This window comes from Zeus faber, assembly GCF_960531495.2.
Source record: "Zeus faber genome assembly, chromosome: 21".
Lineage (NCBI taxonomy): Eukaryota > Metazoa > Chordata > Actinopteri > Zeiformes > Zeidae > Zeus > Zeus faber.
Window position 1 is genome coordinate 12,549,787 of NC_137208.1, and position 25,714 is coordinate 12,575,500.

A 25,714-nucleotide genomic window follows, 5' to 3' on the forward strand; every position below is an offset into this window, starting at 1 on the left:
CCCAACTGTCCCAGTTTCCGTGTCCAGCAGCACAGTGGAAGCAAACTGTTTATTGGCTCGTTCTCTCTGCTCCGCAGAGCATGACAAACACCAGGCAGTTTAATATTGGGGAAAACCAAATATGCGCTTGGGTAAAGGGACTTAATTAGACAAGGACTTTTGAGAGGCCAACAAAAGGAGGCTGATTAATTGTCGCACAATTTGTCATGGCACGGATAAGGGGAAAACAAGTCAATGAGGTGACCATATTACATAATCAAATATTAAAAGGCCAAGAACGAGTGGACCAACAGTTTGAAAACATTTATTATCGTATTGGCATGTTACAGTTTTTCTCTCTTTCCATTTTGACAGCCAAGCGTGTTACAGAAAGAGATATGCTCAGTTTTCTTGGCTTACAAATGTATTTTATTTTTTTTTTACGTTTTACACCAAAATAAAATTCCAAAAATTTGTAAAGCAGTTCCTGAATTAAAAATGGCAAATGACCTGTAATGGTACATGGCGGTTACATATCTGTACTATACTATACTATACATTTTTTCTGGTCAAGTAGAAAAATAAACAAAAAATATTATTTTTGTAGATAATGTTTTTATTCACTTTAGATGCAGGCTGTCTGCTCAATCAATTTAAAGAGTGTGCGCTGAAAGCAACGCTCAAATGACATTCAGCAAAATGCAAAACCTACTGCAACCAAGTGACTCATCTGATCAAATGAAAGCAAATTGTGATTTCCTTGCGACAGACTCGAGTAAACAAACTGTCTCCTGGATTCTCTGCATCTTAACTGAGTTACTTAACAATAAACTCCAGGAAACAAACCCCCTAAAAAGTCTTAAGTTTAATTGTATTTCAGCCTTTCTCCAAGATGTCAGTAAAGTGGAATTTTCATATATTAAAACAGACCTTCTAGAAACGTTTAGGTGTCATTTATATGCATTGCCAATTAATCAATTTTAGGAGACAGATTCAAGAGAAATATACTGAATTGGAATTGCCTTGGAGAGGGCATGCAGTGACTGCACACTTGTGAGTTATTCCACGGACACTGACAGTTGGATTAAAGCAAAAATGACTGCCTATAACTATCACAATATTGACAATAATGGCTGTAAGTCAGTGGTGTTACCTGCGTTGCAATGGTAAATTCCCTCAACCTAGTTAATTAAAACCCCATCTGGTTGGACTGACCCAGCTTTAAAACATTTCAACCACATCAGAACGAGCCACTGAATAGAAACCAAATAGAAATGCCTGGCACCAAGCGCTGCCAGCTCTCTGAGGTGGCACATGCCAACAGCCAAGTCCAGCTCCCTGCTGCTTTCAATCCAATGGATTCCTTTGATATTTTGAATTCTCAAGGATAAAAAAAAAAAAAACTTTTTTTTTTTGTCATTTACAGACCGTGCTGTGAAATTCCCCCAGGCTTTACACTTGCAAAACAGCTTGTTTACATGGAGAGCATTGTTTTCCAATCTTATTCGTTTTTAGATTTAGGCTATGGAAATTATTGGTGTCATTCTAGCATACTCAATACTCATGTACTAATATATATAATATTCATGACATACTGACCAAATGATATGTTTCCCTTAATGCAGCGCATGCCTGCTGAGAAAAAAAAAAAAAAAAAAAAAAGGGGGGGGAAAGAAAATATAATTTAAAATGCCAAAGCATCCACTGAGCACAAATAAAAGCATTAGGATTACAACGTATCCCGATTGGATGATCAATAACAAAAAAGACAATTTATTCTAACCAGGATGTAGATTTACACGGACACAATATATGAGAATTCATATGTAACATGTTTAGATAAACAACCTAATACTCCAACGAAAACTAAAACCGTAAAATTTCCATTTCGAACCAAATCAGTTTCAAGTGTATTTGTGACCCGCCGCAGCAGAACCCAGCCGCTTTTCTAAAATCGCCACGAGCCGCCAAATAAGTTCGAAAAAAACCTTTCTAGAAGGGAAAGGAGATTTTTCCACATTCGTGTTCCTTTGTGCGTGTTTTTTTTTTTTTTACCTCGCAAAGTATTTTCAAAGCCGAGTTTGATTTATAAAATAGTAGATAAATGTTAAACCGTGGAGTTAAACATTCCTGCTAGATTACAGGGGGAAACACAGTTCACTTACTGAGACGCTTAACCGGGAATCGTATCCTTTAAAACGACCGTCCAGGTGAAAATCAATCCTCCATATTCCATGTGAGGTCACAATGTGAAACCGTTTTCATGAGGGTTCAACCTTCAATTCTTACTCGTTTTACACACGCACACGCACACACACACACACCCGGAGACATTGTTGTGCAGGCGGCGTATACCGACGAAGAAGAAAAGCTGACGTGACTTCCGTAGGCATGAAAGTCATCATTAAAAATGATTTGCGTCATTCGTGGTTTTGAAGCTACGATTCTTCACTTTCTTCACAGTCAAAAGGTACCAAACGTCCCTAAAAGTCTGCGGCGGGTCACATTTGTGCACATGAGCTACTTCGTGTTCGGTTTTTGCGGACGTTCCCCGGATGGGGTTGGGGTGGGCGACACAGACATTGAGAAATGATTCAGCTACAGTTTGATAATAAAACACAATCTTTCGTCAGGGTCATTGCTTTACTCGAGCACCGTGAGATGTGGACATTTTATCTTCACCTGAATGAATCTAGGACACAGACGGGGGCTTCTTAATGCATGTAAAAGGGAAAGGGAAGACCAAGTGTTGGGACAAATGGCCACTTTTAAGATGTGCATTTGTTGGTGTTAAGCTGGCGTTACCGCGGGGACTCGACTACAAATTTGGAGTAGAATGAAGAGCTCAGATGTGGCTGCGGTGCAGAGTGTCGTGCATAGGTAGAAGAGTGATATCTGGGTGGTTGTTTTTTGGACATTGGCTGAAGCAGCTGGACAGACGGTGTGAGGTCTTCAGTACCTGCTGCTGCTGCCGTCCTGAGGAAGGCGACCGACGTAGGCCTCGTAGATGGAGTCAAGGAAGGACCCGTCCGTCTGAAACACAGATAGCGTCCCATTTATATGAACACTGATTTTATTTCATTTTATTTTTGGTGCTGAAGCTCCAAGCGCCTCTGAAGCGAGAACTAAATTCTCTCGCTGACTCCGACATTAAAAAAGTGGACTCTGGACAATCCCTTGGATGATATACTCGAAGAAGGGATGGGGAATGGAGATTCAAGTTTTAAGATTTGAGTCACAAAAAGCTGAACAATAAACATCAAATGTATAAATAAAAAAATGATTTATCAGCAATGTGTGCGTGTATGGGATGGCAAACAATTTCATATTTTCAAATGACAACATTGCAATATCATTTTCACAGATATCACCCAGCCCTAGTGTATGAGTGTCAATGCAATTTTTCTAATTCTATTTTCCAATCTTTTATTAGGATACTAGAGCAATGACCTAATAATACTGATCAATGCCTGTAGTGTGGGGGGAAAATCCACACACACACACACACACACACACACAGACACAGACACACACAGACACACACAGACACACAGACACACACACACACACACATACACACACACACACACACACACACACACACACACACACACACACTCACGCCTGTTGCTTGTTAGAACAATCAACAAGCAACAGCAGACCTGCCAACCGTGGGAAAATATTTTGCGTACCACAAAAGTGTAACAGGGAGCCTCGGTTGCATTTGAGTTACTACAACTAAATTACCATAGCCGTTTGTTACATGGCTAATCACATCGTATTCGAGCTATTACAGCTAACTATATACACTGTACAGTATACAAATTCATATCGTTAGGATATACCCCTTGAATGCATCATCTTGTAAAGTTAGAGAACATGTTTACCAACTAGAGATGCACCGATTCCAATTTTCATTAGTTTGTATGCTCATAATAAACCAATGACTATTAAATATCGTCGTCCAATCATTTAGAGTTTATATCTGTGATCGGAGAAATCACATTTTATTAACATTTGGTCTCATTGGGTATATCTGCTGTAGGTCAATGATGAATACATCATGTGATCTGACCACGCTCACGTGATAGGACAGCTGCACATACGGAATACTGCTGCATGTTTCAGTTACCACAATAGTGAGAATGCTGATTTTGACACTGTGTTTTTTATTGTTCATTATTCAATATGGACCAATAATAGAACACAAAACTGTCTCGAGTTCCAATAAAATACAACATGGAACATTCACTGAGTTCCAAAAAGATATGGGACAGTCTCCAAGTTTCAGTATAATTCAACCTGTAACTCTGACTGAGTTCTAGTAGGACACAATATATGACTGACTGAAACTGGAAGTCGCTTTAACTTTTAAGTGCAAATATACCTTTCTATCATATTTATATGGTACTTGCCATTCTGAAATAAATTGCAATCACTGCAAAAAAAAAAAGTATAATAATAAATGGCCACCTCTTCTCACTCTCGTTCACTGGAAGTCCTCCTTCGCTCACTGTGCATTAAATCAACTGAATCAAATGGAATGACTCGTTTTACTGAGTGACTCGCCAAGAACTGAGTCCCAAAAAAGAGTCGACCCTTTCATCACAAGTGGAGCTCGTGCACTAGGAACAACCAGACGCTCTAGTGTAGTGTAGTGTAGCGATAGATACAGTCTGCACAATTTGGAATATTGTCAGACAATAAATGATGTATCTAATCTTCTTCGTTTACCTTGAAGTACCGCCAAACAGTCGACATTTTCTTTCTTTCACTCTCTTTAACTACGTGACATTACGTTGCATCGGGTTTGAGTATTGGAGCTCAGGTGGCGTGTGGCAGGCGGAACTGCCACAGTGTCTATCAGTGGTATAATATTATGATGAAATAAAATATGGTGTCACACATATTATAATTAATTATTTCGGGATCTCACCTGAATGAGATGCAGCATAGTGGCTTGGAGCTGGCTTCTGGTCAGGACCCTGAGTTCCTCCTGCAGGGGGGGTCTTGATATGGAGGGAGGGGCAGAGCAGCTGTCCTGGGAGGGCACCAGTACCCCCCCTGTTGGAGGCTTGGACTGGGAAAACACACTGGGAGAAAGAAGCATGGTGGGGGCCACGGTGGCCGGTATACGCTGCGGGGAGATGACCTGTGGGGAAGAATGAGCATAATGTGATTTACATGTAGTATTATGACGGCCAGGTGCCTGTCTGAAATAACGCAAATACGATTTAAGCTGCCCGACCAGGTGCCTGACTGAAATAACGCAAATACGATTTGAGCTGCCCGGCCAGATTCCTGACTAAAGTAACGCAAACGCCACTAAAATATAACAGGGAGTCCAGAACAACCTCCCAGGTATGAAGTAAAATTCTATTCTATCCAAAGTCTATTCTTGTGCATGATATTTGTTTTCCTGCTGAAAAGATAATATTTTATTTACATAGGTGAGGTTTCATTTGTTGTGGTGAAAAAGTAATCCACGTTATCATTCAGCGCGATAATGTGCCCTTCCGTGCTGCAAAAATTGTTCAGGAATGGTTTGAGGAACATGACAAAGAGTTCAAGGTGTTGATTTGGCCTCGAATTTCCCAGATCTGAATCCGATCGAGAATCTGTGGGATGTGCTAGAACAACAAGCCCGATCCATGGGGGCTCAGCCCCACAACTTACAGGACTTAAAGGATCTGCTGCGAACATCTTGTTGCCAGATACCACAGGACACCTTCAGAGGTCTTGTGGAGTCCATGCCTTGACGGGGCACAGCTTTTTTGGAAGCACGAGGGGGAGCTACACAATATTAAGCAGGTGGTTTTAATGTTGTGGCTGATAGGTGTATACTGTAGAGCTAGATGGTCAATGTCTCTAGATAATTCCTGTTTAGAGATATTGTAGAACTTTAAAAACTTTTACGGTATTAAGTTATAGAGCTTGGTTATATATCATTATAATATTGATATTGTGACATGAGACATTGTGTGGGATTGTATTATCACCAATAGTTAATTATTGTTTTCAATGCTGCATTATAGTAATCTGACCTTCTTAGACTGTTCTATGGTCATAGTATCCACATTACCAACGATTGCTCGCAAATATTCCTTGTGCTCAAACATCTTATGAAAGCACCAAAAGGTATCTCTAAAATATCAACACATTAATGATATTCGGGTATTTTTCAAAGAAATATCACAATATTTGATTTAGTCAATATCACCCAGCCCTATTAAGATTTTTCCACTAACCAGTTTCATAAAGCTGGTTATAAAAACATAAGACATAACCATAACCAAAGCCTTTACCTGAAATGGCATGCAAGGCTGACTGCCAGTGCCTAAAACCAAGCCTGGGCTTTGAGTTGGCGCCGCCCCCTGGAATCGAGGGGCAAGTCCTGGGCAGAGTCGTGGGGCATCATGGGAAGTTTGGCTCTGCTCCTGCTGAACCAGCTGGAGCTTCTGGAGCAGCTCGTGAGGAGCCACTCCCGGCAGGTGGGGGGTCACACCTGAGAACAGGCAGTGGGTGGATCAGTTGGGCTTGACCCACATTCTCAAGGAAACATTTTCTGATTTACTGAAGATAAAGAGCAGGTTTCATTTAGGATGCAAAAATTAACTGTTAAATTTGACTAATTGTCAATTTTTTCATATCAAGGACCCTTCATATGATAAGATTTTTAGTGTTAGATATGATTTAGTCCAAACCTCCATACCTACTTCCATTGAAGAGATAACAGTGAATTTATGATCAATAAATATATTTATCGTACATCCTCTAATGGTTCCATACCTGCTGATTGGCTGTTGTGCTGGGTCTCAGTGTGGGGCTTAGATGGGCTGAAGAAGATGGTCTGGTTGTGCTGGGAGTGGGAATAAGCCCCGGAATCCAGAGTCACGGGCTGGGCAGGTTGGAGAGAGGGGATGAGGGGGGGCTGCTGCAGGGGAGGGGGGTTGGCACAACATGGAGGTGCAGAGGAAGGCGAGGAGGCGGGGCCATGGGACTGGGCTTGGAGCAGTCTCTGGATCGGGTCAAGAAGTTGCTGGGGTTGATGGTTTGGCTGGTACTGAAGCAGGTGGTTCTGGTGGTTGAGCTGGTGATGAAGATGCTGAAGATGCTGGTGTTGAAGATGCTGGTGGTGAAGGTGGTGATGGTGCTCCAGGGGAACCCCGTTCTCACACAGCCTGTTCTCAGGAGACTCCGACAAGGTCTGGAGTGCGCCGCTCAGACCCCCGGTGCCCCTCTGGCCCTGGATGAGCTTCTGAATAGCGGCGCAGTGGACAATCTGGTTCTGTTGGTGCTGATGTTGGGGGTTTGGACTCAGCGGCACCCCAGCTACATTAGGGGTCACTGCCCCAGGGGCCCCAGCGATGGATGCCCTCAAACCTACAGCATCCCTTATCCCACTCTGGGCCTCCACCTCACCCATCAGCGCACCCCGAACCACCACGGGTCCACCAATTCCAATCGCTTCGCATGCCATTTGACCTTGTCTCATCGCCTTGACCACAGAGTCAGATCCCAAGATAATGGGGCCCTGATCTGCTTGGGGGGCTGCACTCCCCGCCGATATCACTGGGTCGTCATACGACAGCGAACGAGCAACTGGGGGCCGCCCGCCTGGTTTGCTGCCGGTTGCTAATTGCCTCGTCGCAGTGGGGGACAGAGCGGAGACGGGTACAGCTTTGGGCTGTGTGAGTGGAGAACCAAACAGAGTCGCTAGAGAGAGAGACCTGGGCTCTCCACCTTCACCGTCCTGGGGGAGAAATGGTGCAAGACAGAAAGGGAGAGGGAAAAGAGATCTGCATGACTATGGCTTGACTAAAGTCTTCTTAACATAACAGGTTGATGTGAAAGTGGTGTGTGTGTGTGTGTGTGTGTGTGTGTGTGTGTGTGTGTGTGTGTGTGTGTGTGTGTGTGTGTGTGTGTGTGTGTGTTTTACCTGCGTATTAGGTTTGACAGGTATTGGTTTGATAAGGTTGGGGTTGCCATATAGCATACTGCTGCCTCCAATCTCCTTCGGCTCTGAACTAGACTTTCCTACCTGAGAGACAGAAAGAGAGAGAGAAAACAGTGAGGGGGGTGGGCAATGGCAATTCAAAGGTAAAAAACGACAGAGCAGCAGGAAAAAAGCAAACCTTAAGAGGTTTGTGGAGATGGAGTCGAGGGAAAGGGAGTGGAGAGTATGAAAGTAGAAAGCAAAGTAACATAAAAGGACAGCAGAGTGATGTTGGTGGCGATAGGAGATATCAATGTATTTCTCTTTTCCCACTTTTATCAGAGGGAATTGTTGATGCAGAAGTTTATAGTACATTTTTCAGAATTATTGGTTATTGGCAATATTGTTACATTCATTATTCCCAGCCGAAAGAGAAAGATTACCGCCTATTCGTTTTGATGCATGCTGCTATAACACCATCAGGTGATCTGTGTTGTTGTTTTTTATATTTGGTGAGCTGAAGACAATATTTCACCCTGGTGGACAATAAAAATATATTCTATCTATCTATCTATCTATCTATCTATCTATCTATCTATCTATCTATCTTTTAATTCTTCAGATGATTCAGTGCCTCCTGTTGGGTAACAAGTGAAATAAACACCTGTAGAACTCAGAATCACATAACTGCAGAGCCACAAAGCGCAGTTCAAGATCAGGGGTTCTCAATTAAAAATATTATTCAGATTTTTTTTTATTAACACTCCACCTCACTAATGATGCCACTTTGGCACTGTAATCTCCATGACGGATGTTATTTGCGTGTTTGGTCTACAGGGTGCACCCACCTTGTCGTACTCGCTGCGTGCTTTGGTCAGCATCTGAAGGATGTCTACTGCCTTCCCTTCACCGGCGTTTCCCGCTCCTCTTTCTTTTCCTGGAGACAGCCATCCACTCTGGGACTGAGCCAGGGCCTGCTCTTGCTGGGTCAGACTGCGCACACACAGGGGCACGCATTGTGAATAAACACGGTGAATAAAACACATTGGGTGAAGAGGCAGACTGCTGTGCCATGAGAGTACACTTTATCAAGCCAGGTCTGCAACGGGAACACCCAGCAAACCCGTGACTCCAACCTTTCACAAGGCAAAGACGCTCAAATTGATACACATTAGGGCACAGACCCTATTTGACAAGATTTGGTGTCTGATACCCCAATCTGAGAAGATGTATATTATTTGATATAATTTAGACCAAACCTCCATACCTTTCCATACTAAAGTTAGGGAGATCTAATGGTGCTAATGTGTTGTAAATGAAATAATGGTGAATTTTAATTATAAAAAACCTGACCCCCTGGAGATTCTTGACAGACCCCCCCCCCCCCCTTGATAACTACTGGACTAAACAACTACAGATTTATATAGTTCTATCTTAAGGTGCCTATACTTCACAGTAATAATGTTTTTTTTGTTTGATACTCACATTTTCATCTTTTGGGCGATGCGCTGACAGTCCTCTTTGTCATAGAACCAGATACCGTGGATAGTCACTGCAAGGAACACAAAACACAATTAATTAATGTGTATTAATTGAGTGTTTAGTGGGGAACTATAATTGGACATGGTAAACAAGAAACTGGGAACCAGAAATACAGAAAAAAGTATTGTTTGTTACTGCTAATAAATAACCCATTTCAATAATATCTTGGGGTAGTAGAAGCAGCAGGTTGCTGCACTTAAACCGGGTGGGTTTGCTTATTCAGAGAAACTATTTTCCCTACTTATAGATCTAGCTGACTGTCTGTAGTCACAGTGTTAGATTTTGGATGGCACTATTGCTGACAACAGCAGTTTTCCCCCCATTCTTGTATAAACTGTTAAGTACAACCCATTAAATGTACCTCGTAATTTATCTCATAGGTAGAATGCTGCTACGACATCAGCATAGCCATTAAAGGCATGTAAACCATCTATTATTAGCCCGGCTGGGTATGAATGCAGGGTTAAAAATGAGTCATTTCTCAGGCAATTCAATGGGAAAAGAAGCCGGCAGAAGCATTGGACAATGCGACATAGGCCTCAGGGGTCTCTTTAGGGACAGAAACAGTCAGTGCATCACTTGGTAGGAGATACTAGTTGGTGCAGAATAGCAGATAAAACTTCAGAGAAACATTCCGCATCACACTCAGCAACAAGCAAGAACAACCACCTCAGTCTGTCAACCTTTATGGATGTACATAGCAGCTGCTTGTGAGAATGTCAAAGTGCCTGTGTGGTACTGAATGTGGGATCTATGTCTCAGACAAGGACAGCGCCGACAGCGAGAAATCCTCGTGGCTCCCGCCACAAACGCACACTTCCTCAAATGGACCACGAGAAAAGACAAGAACCAGAAAGATAAGATTGCTGCAAGGGGGAAAAAAAGGGAGGACAAGGAGACACACATACTTAATACAGTTTCAGAAGTACACAACCAGGCACATGCGAAGAATGTGTCAGTCGGCCTTATCGCAAATAAAATCATGTACACACGCGCGCACAAAACCACACAAACACAACTTGGTAATGCCATACAGTCGATGTTTGTTTTGCCCGTATTACACAGAGGGGGAGGGCTTCACTTCTTGGGAAGGAACTCTGACGGCATATGCGCACGCGCGCACACACACAGACACACACACACACACAAGCCTGGGAAAATCAGTCCCAGCACCAAATAAGTAACTGCAGTCAAGAGTCCATTGGAGCCAGAGCCACTTACTGCACACTGGGGATGAAATTCTTACAAAGAGAAACAGACAGAGACGTAGACAGACTTAGAGACCGAGAGACCGTCACAGTCTGAGAACTCAAGGAGAAACAGAAACAAAAAACAAATGAGCTACATCAGAAAAGCTAGTGCGCCGCTCACACAGAAGCACATCGTTGCGAGAGGTTATCCGCTCTGTGGAAACAGAGTCAAAGAGATGAGCACAATAAGGATGAGAAAGACAGAGCGAGAGAGAGAGAGAGAGAGAGAGAGAGAGAGAGAGAGAGAGAGAGAGAGAGAGAGAGAGAGAGAGAGAGAGAGAGAGAGAGAGAGAAAGAGAGAGAGAGAAAATAGCGAGTGGGCGGGTAAAAAAAAGGTGACAGAGAATCCATGACCTTTCAGTAATAAAAACAGGGAGACAGCTAGGTGGGAACATCACAAGGTGATCAAAAGAGAATATCCAGGTGTTTATCACAACTCCCCCCCCCCCCCCCCCCCCCACACACACACACACACACACACACACACACACTCACACCCCACCCCTCCGGTACCGGGAGGTCTTTAGCCACCCCAACAAGTACTAGTGGCACAACACTGGGTGTCAACCTCCAGAAGACAAGAACACAAGCCCCGGAGGAGGAAGACAACCACGATAAGCACTAACAAAGAAGAGTCTGCAACATCAACATCCATCTCTCACTGTCTGTGAGAGGGCGAAGAGGGCGAGCCACAGAGAGAGAGAGAGAGAGAGAGAGCGAGAGAGAGAGAGAGAGAGAGAGAGAGAGAGAGAGAGAGAGGAGGTGCCAAGCTCGGTAGCGGGACAGCTTTATCAGTGGGGTTGAGTTCGAGTGGACACCGAAATGTGGACTGGTTACCGCGCCACAGCGACACAGACGTACGACTCGAGCCTGGGACCCATTTTTTCGTCGTTCTGATTGGTGTTGAGTAGGAAAGGTCAGAGTTTACTCTCTCCTTGTAAACTAGAACTTCTCCATTGGAACTCGTTTTAAATTCAACAGTTTGGGCCGTCCTTCCCTAATTGGTCCTTTTTTGTTCTGTTCACGTCTTGTGTACCAAAGTAGGATTAGCTGTACTTTTACAATACAGCCGCTCTTTGATGGCTGTAACCAAACTACTCCATTGGGACTTGGCCATTCGTTGCTTTCTACGTTTTGTTTACTTTTGGTACAGTTAAATATTCAGACGTTTGTTACTCTGGAGTAATAACCCTGTCTATCTGGTGAGGATTAACCGTGTTTATATTATATGACGAGACTTGAAGTAAAGAACTAGCTTCATCAGTCACTCTGAGAAGTCTGTATTTCTTTTTAACGCCGACGGGTATTAATCCAAGGCTGCGTTTACTGGAAGTTTTGCGAACATCTGAGACTCCGTGCTTCACATTTATTACATCCGATGAAGTCAAACCAAGGATTAATGCTTTTTCACCAAGAGCCATTGCTGCCTTCCCTTACGGAGGAACGAAACAGAGTTTGACAACCTTGGAGCCCAACGCTACGGAGGTATTAAAACAACTTGTATCCTGACTATATTCAGGCAACCTTTCAGAAGGAACCTCGAGAACCAGAACAGCAGTGTTTTGCTCTTAACGTCCGTATTCACCGATGGTGTTCTATGGACATAGAAGAGGAATTATCAGGGCATTCTTGACGACCGAACACTCTGCCCAAATACAAGTTATTATAGCAGCTGCAGCAGCGACTCAGAGACATTTTCTAACTATTTGAGCTGACGAAGATCCCTGGGACTGGTACAAGGCTTGTGCCGCCATGTTTAGAGGCCTGTTTCAGAGGAGACCCAAACATGAGAGACTGGAAGAGGAGCCTGAGGTCAGATTTAAAGGCCTGCTGGTGTCAGAAAGAGACCTGGGATACACATATGTGCAGCCTGGAGGTAAGACTGTCTATATACACAATAAACTATATGCCTACCGCACTAACTACATTTAAAAGGAAATAAAGGCTCAGTGGTACGGTAACTTAGTCGGCACATGTGTCCAGTGCTATTGAGGCTTTATGTTGGATTCAGTGAGTTGGAATAAATGTCAACGCTCAAAATATGTCCTCATAGAAATAACTAGAAATAGACGAATACCTAGTATTAGTCTGATACCAGGCAATAAAAGAGTCACACGGAGAAAATCAAATAAGTCACCAAGAGCCATTAAACATTAGATATAAACGAAAAGTGATGCATTAATAGCCAAGATATCCAGCTAGAATCAGTTATTTTTATTTCTCAAAGATGTCGGTGGTGGTGACTTGTCGCTGTACTGCTAACCTATATACACACCGGGAAGCTTTTTAAAGATGACATGCTTTTCCCTATTTCTAATCAACATTCAAACCACGTATAGAACACACAAACACGTCGAATGCAATTCCCAACAGCTTTGGAATATCGATGACAAAGCACATGAGACCCTGCAGTAAAGTGCTTTTGTGGCTCTAAAGCTACCATGCTTAAGACCTCTGTTCTTATTTTAATTGGCAGACTAGAACATAACATAGTCATGGTTAACGATCAAGTAATTAATGTGCAGATAGCCTTTTGTTTAATTATATCTTTCACATAATATTTTGGTCTTGAAAATAAAACATGGAAAACAAACACGTGAACCTGCTTTGTATTTAGAAGACAAATAAGGGTTAGGAAAGCAGGTGCATTTTAGAATTCACTGTAGCTTCCTTTTGAAACCAAAATAATAATAATAATCCTAATTGGGACTGGCATATTTAACTTACTATTTAAAAAACAAAAGAGTTTTAGGTATAAACCAGTCGTAAAATCAGAGTTCACGTTTACCAGTTTAGTTCGTTACCTTGACTTTTTCATGCGTGATCTCAGATACGTAAGGAGGCTCCACTTGACCCAAATGTTCATGTGTACTGTAGCTGCAGCCACTTGGCAGTTGGCACTCACACACGGAAATTAAAAAAAAAAAAAAAAAAAAAAAAAAAACGCTAACAAGCCAGATACACACAAGCAACCTGCCTCAAGATGAGTCGCGAGAGCAGTTTTAGCAGGACAATGTTGAACACAAGGCACAATACTGGAGCAAGATATTGGAGCTTCGGAAAATTGGTTGCGGTTACGGTTTGAAAGAAAGTGACACAGTTAAGTGTGGTGAATAATGAAAAAAAGGCTATTGCAACATCTCATTGGGTTTTGGGGATTCCATCCACACTGTGGCCCAGGGATAAGGCAACAACAATACAAAGTCTTACGAATAGGTAGAGCATTGTATTGCTAATGCCAGGAAGAGAGGCCTGATTACATCTGGGCTCATGACACACAGATTCCTGTAATGTTTCTTATGAAAACATTTACCAGAAGTTAGCCATCTTGCTTGGATTTAAAAACTCTTCCTGGAAGCTTCTGCTATTCTGTGGTGTCTCCAGGCTTTATATTTAGACCAGAGTGCCACTTTGTGCCAACTGCCATTCCAGGCCATTCCAGCTGCATGGAGCATGTTTGTCTAGTGATAAGATTCCATGCCCCTCAGCACAGAGGTCACCCTAAAGAAGGACTGGCGGCAACATGGATGACCGAGCGCCAGGGCCTTTAGGAAGTCTACTAAATCAGTTGCGTTCCCTCGCCTGGAACCCCTGATGGCTTAGTCAAGGAGTAACAAACATCGTGTGATTAGGTTGCCTCTACAGATAACTGGCATTTCAGAAAAGCAACACAATAATCCAAGCATGTTACAGCGGCTGTGCTGAGGAAAAATGTTTTGAATCCAAGAAAATTTATAATTAATTTGACTCAGTTTGCAACCTGCTTAATCAGTTGCTGATGTTGAACGCTTGGCTGATATTAACCGACGTGATGGGACTCCCGCTATTCAGCCAACCTGAGGCCTGTGTTTATTTCAGAATTAATAGCAGGAAAACAGCCACGCCACAGTCGTTTCACATGATCTCTTGACTGCTATTGTCATTCACTGGCACTAACACTTCTATAGTGGGGACTTATGGAACCTAGGTCTGGGCCATATTGGTATGGGATTTTACATTTAACTATATCGTGATCTTATTCAGTGTTGTCTCTAAGGCTGCATTACAGTACAGTAATGCTATTTTTGTGAACTTAAAAGGCTCTTCGACCTCTACCTGCTTGCTCATTATATTGACATTACTAATGTTTCTCAAATATTTCTTGTGTATAAATATCTAACGGAAACACCAATAGTCACCCCCAAAATATCATAAAATTAGCGATAAAGGTATTCATTAAAAGTAATGTGATGTCATCAACCAGCCCCAATAGAACCTAGTGGCGTTTCCTCATTTTGAATGTGGTTTGTGCACATTCACACCTGGATTTCAGCATTAATGAGATGCAGGATTAAAAAAGCATGTTAATACCAACTGAAAAGTGGGCCAATGTTGCAAGTCCATGGTAGTTAAGTTAATCCTCTGAGCCAGTGCAACACTTTGTAATAATTGTGTTGCATAACCTCAAGACTGACCGCATCATAGCAGAGCGCTGCAATCTAAACACATTCCACCTGCCTCTTAAGCTAAGTTTATACCGGCCCCAAGCGCAAAGGCACAAGGGAGCCTGCGACGCAAATGACGTCACCAGGGCGTGGCGCCATGGCGCGTGGGGACTCGCGCACCTCCGAGGTTCGGTGACTTGGCCTGAGGAGCACGAGGGGCGCTCCCTGGAAATGTATTGGAAGAGATGGGAGATCAGCGTTTTGCTGTTTTATTCCTATTACGTTGGACGACGACGATCCGCAGCACAAGTCAGATGTGAAATTTTAAGTCTACGATGACTTTTTGACGCAGATATAAAATAGTATCCGCAAACAGCTCACTCAGGTTCGGTGATTTCATTGTAAATTAATAGGGGGGTCGTTGTTGTAAAGTTCAGTTTACAAATAAAAGGTCATGTTTTTGTTGGTATTTATTTACAGTTTCTTTTTAGAGAAACATGCAACGAGGGAGAATTATTACACATTGTGACTCCGTTCCAGAGGTTTATAAGTTCCTCTGTATTCAAATGTTGAGCAGGACATCACTTCAACTCCCCTCTCCAGTCTCTGCATGGAACTGGCTGACAGACCAGCTCCTTTTTGGCACTTGTGTCGGTTTAACCCCCATGAACAGCAGTTCCCCGGTACTAGCTCAGATGCTGTGCGTGAAGCCATGTTTGCATGCTGTCTAGCGCTCTTCTTCGTTTACTACTTTGTGCTACACGCGGTACTTTCTCTCTACTGCCGTCCGTGGTTGCTGAGAATCCTGCAACAGATAATGTGCCGGCTACAAACGCTGTGCCCTTTCTGCGCGGACGGCACACCACTCTGCGCCCCATCCGCACAGAGGTATAACCAGGGCTTTATTCAGCCTGATGAAGAAATGGAGGATGAAGAAGGAAGGCAGAGGGATAAAATTAGAGGTCCTCATGCGGATTAGCAGTGCTTTAGTCATTGTGTGTGAGAGAGTGAGGAGGGGTGCTGTTTATGTTATCAGTGAGTGTTGTGGTTTATCTAATCTCTGCTGGCCAGCTATGCACTGCTGTCAGAGTGTGCCCCTTAAAACACATGCTGTGGGTGTGTGTGTGTGTGTGTGTGTGTGTGTGTGTGTGTGTAGTGGGCTTCAACAACTCATTGTATGTGTGTATGTATACTTGAACACATGGAAAAAAAGGTATTTTTCTGGTTTGTATGTATGTCAATGTGTATATTCTCCGGTACATTTTCTCTATTGTGTTTATGTGCCATAGTTTTTCTACTACATATGTGCGTGTATGTGAAAGAGCCAGAAATAGAGCAAAAGGGAGGGAGATATAGAGACACTACAATACCTCTTCCCCTTATAAGGAATTACTGGTCTACACTCCTTGCTACAGACTATAACAGCAGAACAGCACAGCACGTTACAAAATATGGTTGTCATGTTTAGCACAAATCAAGCAAATATGGGATTTAAGGCTGAGAACCTCATAAACAGAGATTATTCAGCAGGTGTGTGTGTGTGTGTGTGTGTGTGTGCGCGTGTGTGTGTGTGTGTGTGTGTGTGTGTGTGTGTGTGTGTGTGTGTGTGTGTGTGTGTATGTGTGTGTGTGTGTGTGTGTGTGTGTAAATGTGTCCTTACTCCGTGCATTGCGGTAGAGTAGGAAGGGATCCTGGAGTTGGAAGTCTAAGTCTTTTGTGATTGGCTCCGTCAGGTTCTCCATACTCAGTCTGTTCATGATGGTAAAACCATGCCTCGGAGACGCCAGTCTGAAAAATTACATTCCATTATTCCCCATGCAGACATAACAACTTTGACATTAAACCAAACGACACATCGACCGGCCACAACATTAAAACCACTGACAGGTAAAGTAAACAACTGTGATCCTCTGGTTCCAATGACACCTGTCAGGGGGTGGGCTATATTGGGCAGCAAGTGAACAGTCAGTTCTTGAAGTTGATGTGTTGGAAGCAGGAAAAATGGTCAAGCGTAGGGATCTGAGTGACTTTGACAAGGACCAAATTGTGATGGTTGGACGAATGGGTCAGAGCATCTCCAAAACGACAGGTCTTGTGGGGTGTTCCCGGTGTGCAGTGGTTAGTACCTACCAAAAGTGGTCCAAGGAAGGACAACCAGTGAACCGGCGACAGGGTCATGGACGTCCATGGGTTCAGTGATGCGCGTGGGGAGCGAAGTCTAGCCCATCTGGTCAGATCCCACAGAAGAGCTACTGTAGCACAAATTGGTGAAAAATTATTTAAAGTTAATGCTGCTGTCAGAACACACAGTACATCACAGCTTGCTGCGCATAGGTCTGAGTAGCCACAGACCAGTCAGAATGTCCATGCTGACCACTATCCGCTGCCGAAAGAGCCTACAATGGGCATGTGAGCATCAGAACTGGACCATGGAGCGATGGAAGAAGGCGTCCTTGTCTGATGAATCATGTTTCTTCTACATCATGTGGATGGTCGGGGTTAGGGTCCGATCTGATGAAGCATCTGTGGGATGTGCTGGAACAACAAGCCCGATCCATGGGGGCCCCACCTCACAACTTCCAGGACTTAAAGGATCTGCTGCTAACGTCTTATACCACAGGACACCACAGGACACCGTCAGAGGTCTTGTGGAGTCCATGCCTTGACGGCTCAGAGCTGTCTTGGTGGCACGAGGGGGAGCTACACAATATTAGTGATTATTAGTGGTGGTTTTAATGTTGGGGTTTATCGGTGTATAGTGCAGTACAATATTTTTCACGAGTGTCACTGTTGCTAATGTTAGGTATTTTGAACGCCCATGACTGGAGAGGTAGAGCAGTTTGTCTCTTCTGCTCCAACTACTCTGCTCTTCCTGGCAAATAGTATCTAAATGAGACCTAAGTGTTTAGGGAAGACCACTAACCCCTAACGGATCCCAATTAACTAGATGGTGCTTTGCTTGGCACACTTCGGCTTCAGAGTATGAATGTCTGCATGCATGGGTGGATGAGAGGCGTTTTAGTAGCCATAGTGGCGAGGCGCAATTCAACTCGTCCAACTATTTTAGTTTAGCTACTCAAGAAAAAAAGTACCTCATGTTAACGTGTGGGAAATTATTCATGAAAATAGGAGAATTGCTGTTCAGTCAGGGGACTTAGCTTGTAGACAGCAGCACTTGCTAAACCAATCACAAACTTCTTAAAGCCAAAGCAGGAAGATAAGACCGAAAAGTCTAAATGCTGATGAATTTTGAATGAGAATTCAAAAGTTCAACATAAATAAAAAATAAAAACTGACAGGAGACAGACGGACAGACAAACAGACAGACAGATAGATAGATAGATCGATCGATAACCTTGTGTAGACAAACAGAGTCCCCTCCACATCTGTCTTCTCCTGCAAACACAAATTAAATCGAAGACTTAGTGAGAGGAAAAAACATTCAAGATTTTTATTGGTCACAGGCAATCATACAAGCGGGGTAGTGAAATGATGATTGCAATTTGTGTATTGCTCAAATTTGCAAAATGTTCTCAACTTGAATCGCAGAAATCAAAGATGTCGAGAATGTCAAAATTTGCCATCCAAACTCGGATAGAAACACGCGATGGAATATTATGATTTTACAAAATGATTGCGACCGGACAATTACGTAGTAATTGCGAAAGGGGTCCATCTGCAGATTCCCATTTCTATTTTACTTTGCGATGATTATCTGTAGCTCGCCTGGTCACCTAGCCGGCTAATAAAATAACACAGCGCTATAGCGCGGTTATCATGCAACAAAGCCGATTCATGGCTACGTACGGCAGAGAATAACCGATCCCACCTCCCCCCCAAGAACATACCCACTCATTGGTCCTGCTGTTGAAGGTGTACAGAGCCACCTGGCTGGCCAGGTCCAAGATGTTGTTGATGCAGGGGTCCTGTCTCTGCAGAGCGGCCAGGCTGATGTCACGCCCCCTAGCGGTCAGACAGGTACTGCCGCCCGCCGGAGGGGCCGTCATTGTTCCCAATGGGAAAGTTAGCGCGCCTAGCTTAGCCTCCGCAGCGAGCGAAACGACACGCTTCACAGCAGCCGCGAAAACAATCTCCCCGGCGAGCGGGTGACTCGGTCGCCGCTCCGGGGGTTGCCTTCCGAATTCCAATTTCCACGCAGATACGAAATATTGGGCGGGTTATCCTAGCCGAGGCTGACAGTGGGGAGTTCGTCAACGGCCATGTTTCGTGGGGGAATTTGTAAACAAGCAGACGTGACTAGTCGCGCCGCGATCGCGGTGGCTTCAGCCGCATCAATCGATTTGGGAGGAATAGATCGACAGGCGGCCGCGGTCGGGGTCCGGAGCCACGAATCGACGTGAAAATGATCATGTTTTTGGAGAAATGTGCGTTTGCCGCTGTGTATCTTACTTTTCACATTTTTGAATTGTCGTTTATAAGTAAATAACTGCGAAGAAAATATAAAATAACATACATGTTGCACATTAATATAGTGAGTATAGTAACTGTTCACAGTTTGACTCCCAGGCTGTCCTTTTTTTTTCCCTGACTCTCTCTATGTATTTATTATAATTTAATTTAAATTTAATTGAACACGTATCGCTATCTTGACGTTGCTGTGACGTAGGCCTAAACCAAAAATATTGGTTACATAAAATGTAAAAAAAAAAAAAGAAGAAAAACACGCGACGCACATACAGTACATCATTTATATTTATTTTTATTTTGTTTTCGTTTCATTTATTTTCTTTTTCTCGACTAAGATGAAGTTCGGGAACCACCGCCCGACCGCACGTATAGGGCCGTTCGGATTTGCAGTTCCGATCAGGGGGCACTAGGGGGCAGTGAAAGGAAGGGAAAACACAAGCGGTCGTCTCAACAGTTTTGAGTCGGGGAGAGGATTTTCAAAATGAGCGCCCGGGGCAACGGCACCAAGTTGCCCGGTTGGTGTCTGTGCCTTGGCCGAGGCGAGAGGCCTATGACACGACGCAGCATTTCCATCCTGTGCCTTGCGCTCTGCATTTGCAACCTGCGGCAAATCGAGCTGGCGTCCTCGAGCCGGGGGCCCGTCCCCGCTTGGACGGCGGGGGGGTTCATTTCAACCGACGGCCCGAAACCCACCCCGCCCCGGCGCTGAGAGCACCCTCCATCCGAACCGAAAGCAATTCAAACGGCAGTGTCTGTTCGAATTGGCGCTGGAATTCAAGTGGCATACTTTTTTTTTTTTTAAACAAATGCCGTCTCAATTGCACGTTACTTCTCGCTGCGAGAGCTGATATAGGCATTAATAATTATTAATATGATCAACGTATTCCTTCGCGACCTTACACAGTGACCCCTGACTACGGTATTAGCGTCGTTGTCACTATGTTCAAGTTCAAGTTCAAGAGATTATTTGTCACATACATATACACACGGTCATACATATATGCAGTGGAATGTCATGACACCCGGTGATTACGCACAACAAACTCTATAAGCGCTAAAAATACTAAAAAATACCAAAATGTGCGTAATCGACACAAGTATGCGGAGGATAACACATCCTGTCGGGTCGTTCCTTCCGTTAATGCTTTTTAGGGGGATGGTAGCTCAGGCGGTAGAGCTGGTGGTCTAGTGATCTAAAGGTTGCTGGTTTGATCCCAGGCTCCTCCTGCTAGCATGCTGTAGTGTCCTTGAGCAAGACACTTAACCCCTAATTGCTCCTGATGGCTGCGTCCGTCGGTGTTTGAACAATTGTAAGTCGCTTTGGATAAAAGCGTCTGCTAAATGACTAAATTTTTTTTTTTTTTTTTTTTTTTTTTTAGGCTCGATCAGCTTTGACAATAATTATTAAGGGTTGTAAACTGTAATGGCCTCATAGTATACCACCCACAAAGTATATGTATATTCTCCTCATTTTTTTCTTGAGGGCGACAGACTGTGGGCACGATAATCATTTTTCAGATTGACGTTAGCACCCGTTCTGCACAGTCGGTGCTGACTCACAGCCGCCTATTTTAGCGAGAGTAAACATACGGGATCACGCGGTTACACGACTATAATTGTGTTTCGCCAGTCCGAACCGGTCGTGCCGAGCGGGTTCCCTATTCGTTTTCTCCAGACCACGGAGCCTCAACCTTTTTTCACATCGAGGACCCTCAATGAGATACGCGTTAGGCCACGGATGAGACCGGGGCCCGCCCCAATCTGGTGAGATTTTTATTGTTAGATATGACGGTTCACCGTTATCGGTTCTGACACCTCTTAAATTAATTCATGTTGAAGTTTGACTCGCAGTCGTGTCCGGGGACCCCCTGGGAACGACCCCCGGGGGGGCCCCTCGGACCACACATCCGCGAGGCTTTGGTGTATTTCAAGGTAATTCAACCGTACCCACCGGTTGCAGGTTCCATCGCCGGTTGATGTGCTCAATACGAAGCTCCACACCTGGCTGTGATGCAGAACGTTAATGTCTCTCTCAATGGAGATGCCGATTTCGTTGTGAAATATATGTCCGTCCGCCACATAATCTGTCAGGGTGCCGAGTGTGTGCGTCTTTGTTCCTGTGTCTTAATGTTTGCGTGACGGCAACTATTTGTCACGGCGGTGTTTATCCGTCCGTCGGGTCGTGCGAGTGGGTGTGTTTGTGTGTTGGTCAATGATGAGGCTAATCTAATGAGTTGTCATCCATCAGCCGTTCAATTTTGTCGATGGTGATTCAAACGAGACGGAGTATCGGGCCCTGACTGCTGCGGGTGAGGGAACGCCGCCGATCGGTTCGTAGACAAGCAAGCAACCACGCCGATAGGACACTTTATGAAAATCAGCCATGGAGAGATAAGAATTGTTCGATTGACTTTGTCCAAACGGAAGGGAAGGGCCGCTGTGGTCTATATGCACAGCCTCCCAAGTCATTTATGCTGGTTTTAACTGTGGAAATGTGCCTCTATAAAGGGATTTATGTGGATGAATAGCATTGCTTTCACTTTATAACATTTAAATCAAACATTTTCAATGAAAACTGGTCAATAACCACCACAAATGAGTGTGAATATTAATAATAATAATAATAATAATAATAATAATAATAATAACAACAACAATAAAAAATAAAAATAAATAAATTAACAAATAAATAATAATAATAATAATAATAACAACAACAATAAAAAAACATAAATAAATAAATAAACAAATAAATAAATAATAATAATAATAATAATAATAATGATAATTATGATAATAATAATAATAATAATAATAATAATAATAATAATAATAATAATAATACACTTTATTTATGTAGCACCTCTCAAAAAGTTTCAAAGTACTTAACAGGACAGTGGATAGCCAAATGTGGAAAGTAAAACATGATATCAGATAAAACATAAAAGAATATCCGTAAAGCAGAACACAAATATGCAAGATAAAGCAATATCAATAAAGCAGAGCACAATAAATGCATTTAACATGTTTCAAACAGTAAAACAGGCAGCAGTGAAAGGTGAGTCTATCAAAATGACTTTTAACAAGAGATTTGAACGAATTCACTGATCTTGCGAGAATTTCTCCTCTCTCCCCAACTAAATATTGTTGCACAATGCAACGTTGTCTTCCGTATTTACTGAAATGTACTACAAATGACAGGATTCCATTTCTAAGATATTTCTTTGGATTTTTGAGGATTTACTGTAAGGAATATTTCTTAGCCAATTCATTTCATTTTCTCCAATTAATACATTCTCCATGGGCAGATCAGTTATATTATTTGCGGAACCCGAAGGATCTCACAATTTTTATAAAGGAAAATGCATACAGTTTAATTCTAACACTGAAAGTGAAGTGATTTTAGTTTTGTTGTAAAAATACAAGGCTGGAACTATATGTGACCACAATATCCTGTGTTGGACTGTATAATGGATAACCTGTGAGAGGCAAATGAAATCCATCATTTCCAAAGGAGCAGCATCATTTCAACAGTGACTCCTCCAGATTCATCCGCAGCTTCCATTAACCAGATGAGTCACAGTCTTCTTATATATATATATATATAATTTATTTTTCATTTATTTATTTTTTTCATTCCTAAAAACAGCAACATTTAGAATTTGAATTCATAGTTTAAAGTCCGTTTATTTCAAAAGACAATTCCCCATCTCATCTAAGACATCAAAGTCCCGGGTTGTTATGATTCTAAATAAAACACCTCGAACTTGAACGAGCTGAAGTTCCTTTCCGTGGGCACGTACGTAGCTGAATTCGCCGTTCGGTGAGAAAGAGTTGAACTAATACTTCCATCGCGAAAACGCTTCGCGTCAAACCCCGAGTCTCCAGAGATTAGAGCGGCGGGTCGTTTAAAAGTCGCGAGCGAAGGTTCTCCTTTGTCCGAGCAGCTTTGCTATTGATGGAGCATCGACCAAAAGTGGACGTTTCATCAGGAGCTGGAAAACTGCCAACGTTTTCTTTGACAAGTTCCCTTTTTTTTATGTTTCTTCACTTTCCCCCCCAAATACCAATACCTGGAGAGGAGGAGGAGGAGGAGGAGGAGGAGGAGGAGGAGGAGGAGGAGTAGGAGGACGAGGCGCACGCGGTTCCGGACGCTTTATCGCTCGCTTTTGATTTTTTTGACGACGTTTTGGCTGAATGCCGACTGGTCGCGGCCCCCAACCGAGCGGCGTTCCTCGATTCCCGAATAAACTCATTGATCCTCAACCTTCCCGTCGTGTTGTGCTACGTCAAATATACCTCCCGCCGTTACGGCCGGACACATCTCTATCTGGTCGAGGGGAATTCCCTTTTCCAAAATTTGGCCTGCAAAATATTTGTTTCCCACATGGGAGGCCAAGGTTTGAGGCCAGTCTGCTACTTTGTGCGACTGTGTATGTGTGTATGTGTGTGTGTGTGTGTGTGTGTGCGTGTGTGTATGTGTGCGCGTGTGTGTGTGACTCTATTGTGGTTCCCAGGGACGAATCGAGTCTCACACGCAGAGGGGTCGGGAACTACAAATATGGAGTACGCATAAATAGCTCTCTCTGCTCCCGACGTGGGCGCTGGAAGGGGCTCGAAAATCCATGCGCGCGCGTGTGTGTGTGTGTGTGTGTGTGTGTGTACTTGTGCTTGTGCGTGTGTGTGTGTCTGCTCTCCCCAGGGTGCTAGTGTCTGTTCCCACGACCTGCCCTCGGATGCTAAAACCCTCTTTCCGTCCTTCCTCACGGTGTCCGATCCCTCCTTTTTTTTTATTTTTGTTTTTTAACCTGTGTATCAGCATGCTGGGCATACAGCGCAGAGTATTTGCATGCCATTGCATTCAGGACAGAGTTAGTCTGCAAGTGGAGTTCAAGTTCTCAACCTGCAGTGCAACTCTTTATTCATTCTTAAATCATCAAGAACCGCTGCAATAACTCTGTCCTGTGCACGACCTGTAGGATGACAAGAGCGCAGTTTTTGGTTATGGAGAGCCACCACCAACCCCCCTCTTTGGAGAGCAATTTATCATGTTTGGGTCTGTAAACAACCGATCACTACTCCAAGAGGGGGAGAATCACCACGCGTGAGACAAATAAACATAGAACCAAACAACATTTACGCAAAAGCGTGAACACTGGACGACAACATGTATTGAAAAACGGTGAATTGGGTCCAGGAAAACTGGAACCACAACTGGTCACGTGGCCTCTTCATGTCATAATTATGGCAGCAAATGAGGGAGCAAATGAGAGGAATGCAACCAGGAGGGTGCAGGGGTGCACTTGAAGCAGGTGTGTGTGTGTGTGTGTGTGTGTGTGTGTGTGTGTGTGCGTGTGTGTGTGTGTGTGTGTGTGTGTGTGTGTGTGTGTGTGTAAGGTGTCCACCAGTGAGTGTACATGACTTATCCCCATTGGTACTGGTGTAGAAGGTCGGTATTATGTCGCGGAAGGGGCCCCGAAGCCACCCCGGAACTCCTCCGATACCTCCTTCCGTCCGGCCCTGCGCTCTCTAGCCGGTGTCACCAAACTGGTTCCGTGGCACGTCGGCGTCCATCCGCCTTTCCCGCCACTCAGATCGTTTCGCCGCTTGACCCCAGTCGTCGCGTTTTAAATCAAAACAATGGTGCGTTTGTTGAGTGCGCCGCGCATCTAGGAGCAAGTGAGATCTGATTTATGCTTTTAGAATTGGACTCGACTGATTTGTTTGCTAACCCCTGAATTTCTCTTGCTAAAATTCAACAGCTCGGCATGACGTCTCATACTCTTTACCCTATATCCAATACCCGATTGATTTGTTTGTTTATTTATGTTTTTATATGTTTGTTTGTTTATTTATTGGTTTATTTGATTATTTATTGATATAAATTTTTTTTTATATTTTCTATTATTTTAGATTTTTACATTATTATTATTTTTATTATTACTATTTCCAGTATCGGGGACCACAAAGTGCATTGTTGATTATTTACTGTAATTATCTATCTTAAAATCCACAATAAGATTGCTGAGCCCATTTATTCAATTTAGCATCAGTTCTTTGCTGACACACTTTGCTTTCTTTGATGCATATGTTGTGCTGCATGTTGAGGCGTTTGGGTGGTTTTGGAGACACTGTTGGTGTCCACTCCATCAGTG

The 25,714-nt window shown here is 43.5% G+C and overlaps 2 protein-coding genes across 2 annotated transcripts in view; one reads left to right on the forward strand and one right to left on the reverse strand.

Moving 5' to 3' along the window:
• Positions 1-288: 288 nt before the first annotated feature.
• Positions 289-19,138, reverse strand: dcp1b (decapping mRNA 1B; the record flags this gene model as incomplete). The annotated part of the gene is made up of 11 exons (XM_080022716.1): positions 289-1,611; positions 2,939-3,012; positions 4,916-5,131; positions 6,285-6,484; positions 6,769-7,732; positions 7,919-8,020; positions 8,764-8,908; positions 9,401-9,467; positions 16,792-16,919; positions 18,487-18,527; positions 18,980-19,138. 11 exons carry the CDS (start codon positions 19,136-19,138, stop codon positions 1,596-1,598), a joined length of 2,112 nt encoding a protein of 703 aa, XP_079878842.1. The 3' UTR covers positions 289-1,595.
• The window catches only part of cacna1c (calcium channel, voltage-dependent, L type, alpha 1C subunit), a gene marked incomplete at both ends in the record, with an annotated part of 237,654 nt that continues 224,399 nt past the window's right edge, over positions 12,460-25,714 (forward strand). Inside the window, one exon of the mRNA XM_080022715.1 lies at positions 12,460-12,583. Coding sequence (XP_079878841.1) covers positions 12,460-12,583 — 124 coding nt within the window. The remainder of the gene's footprint in view (positions 12,584-25,714) is intronic.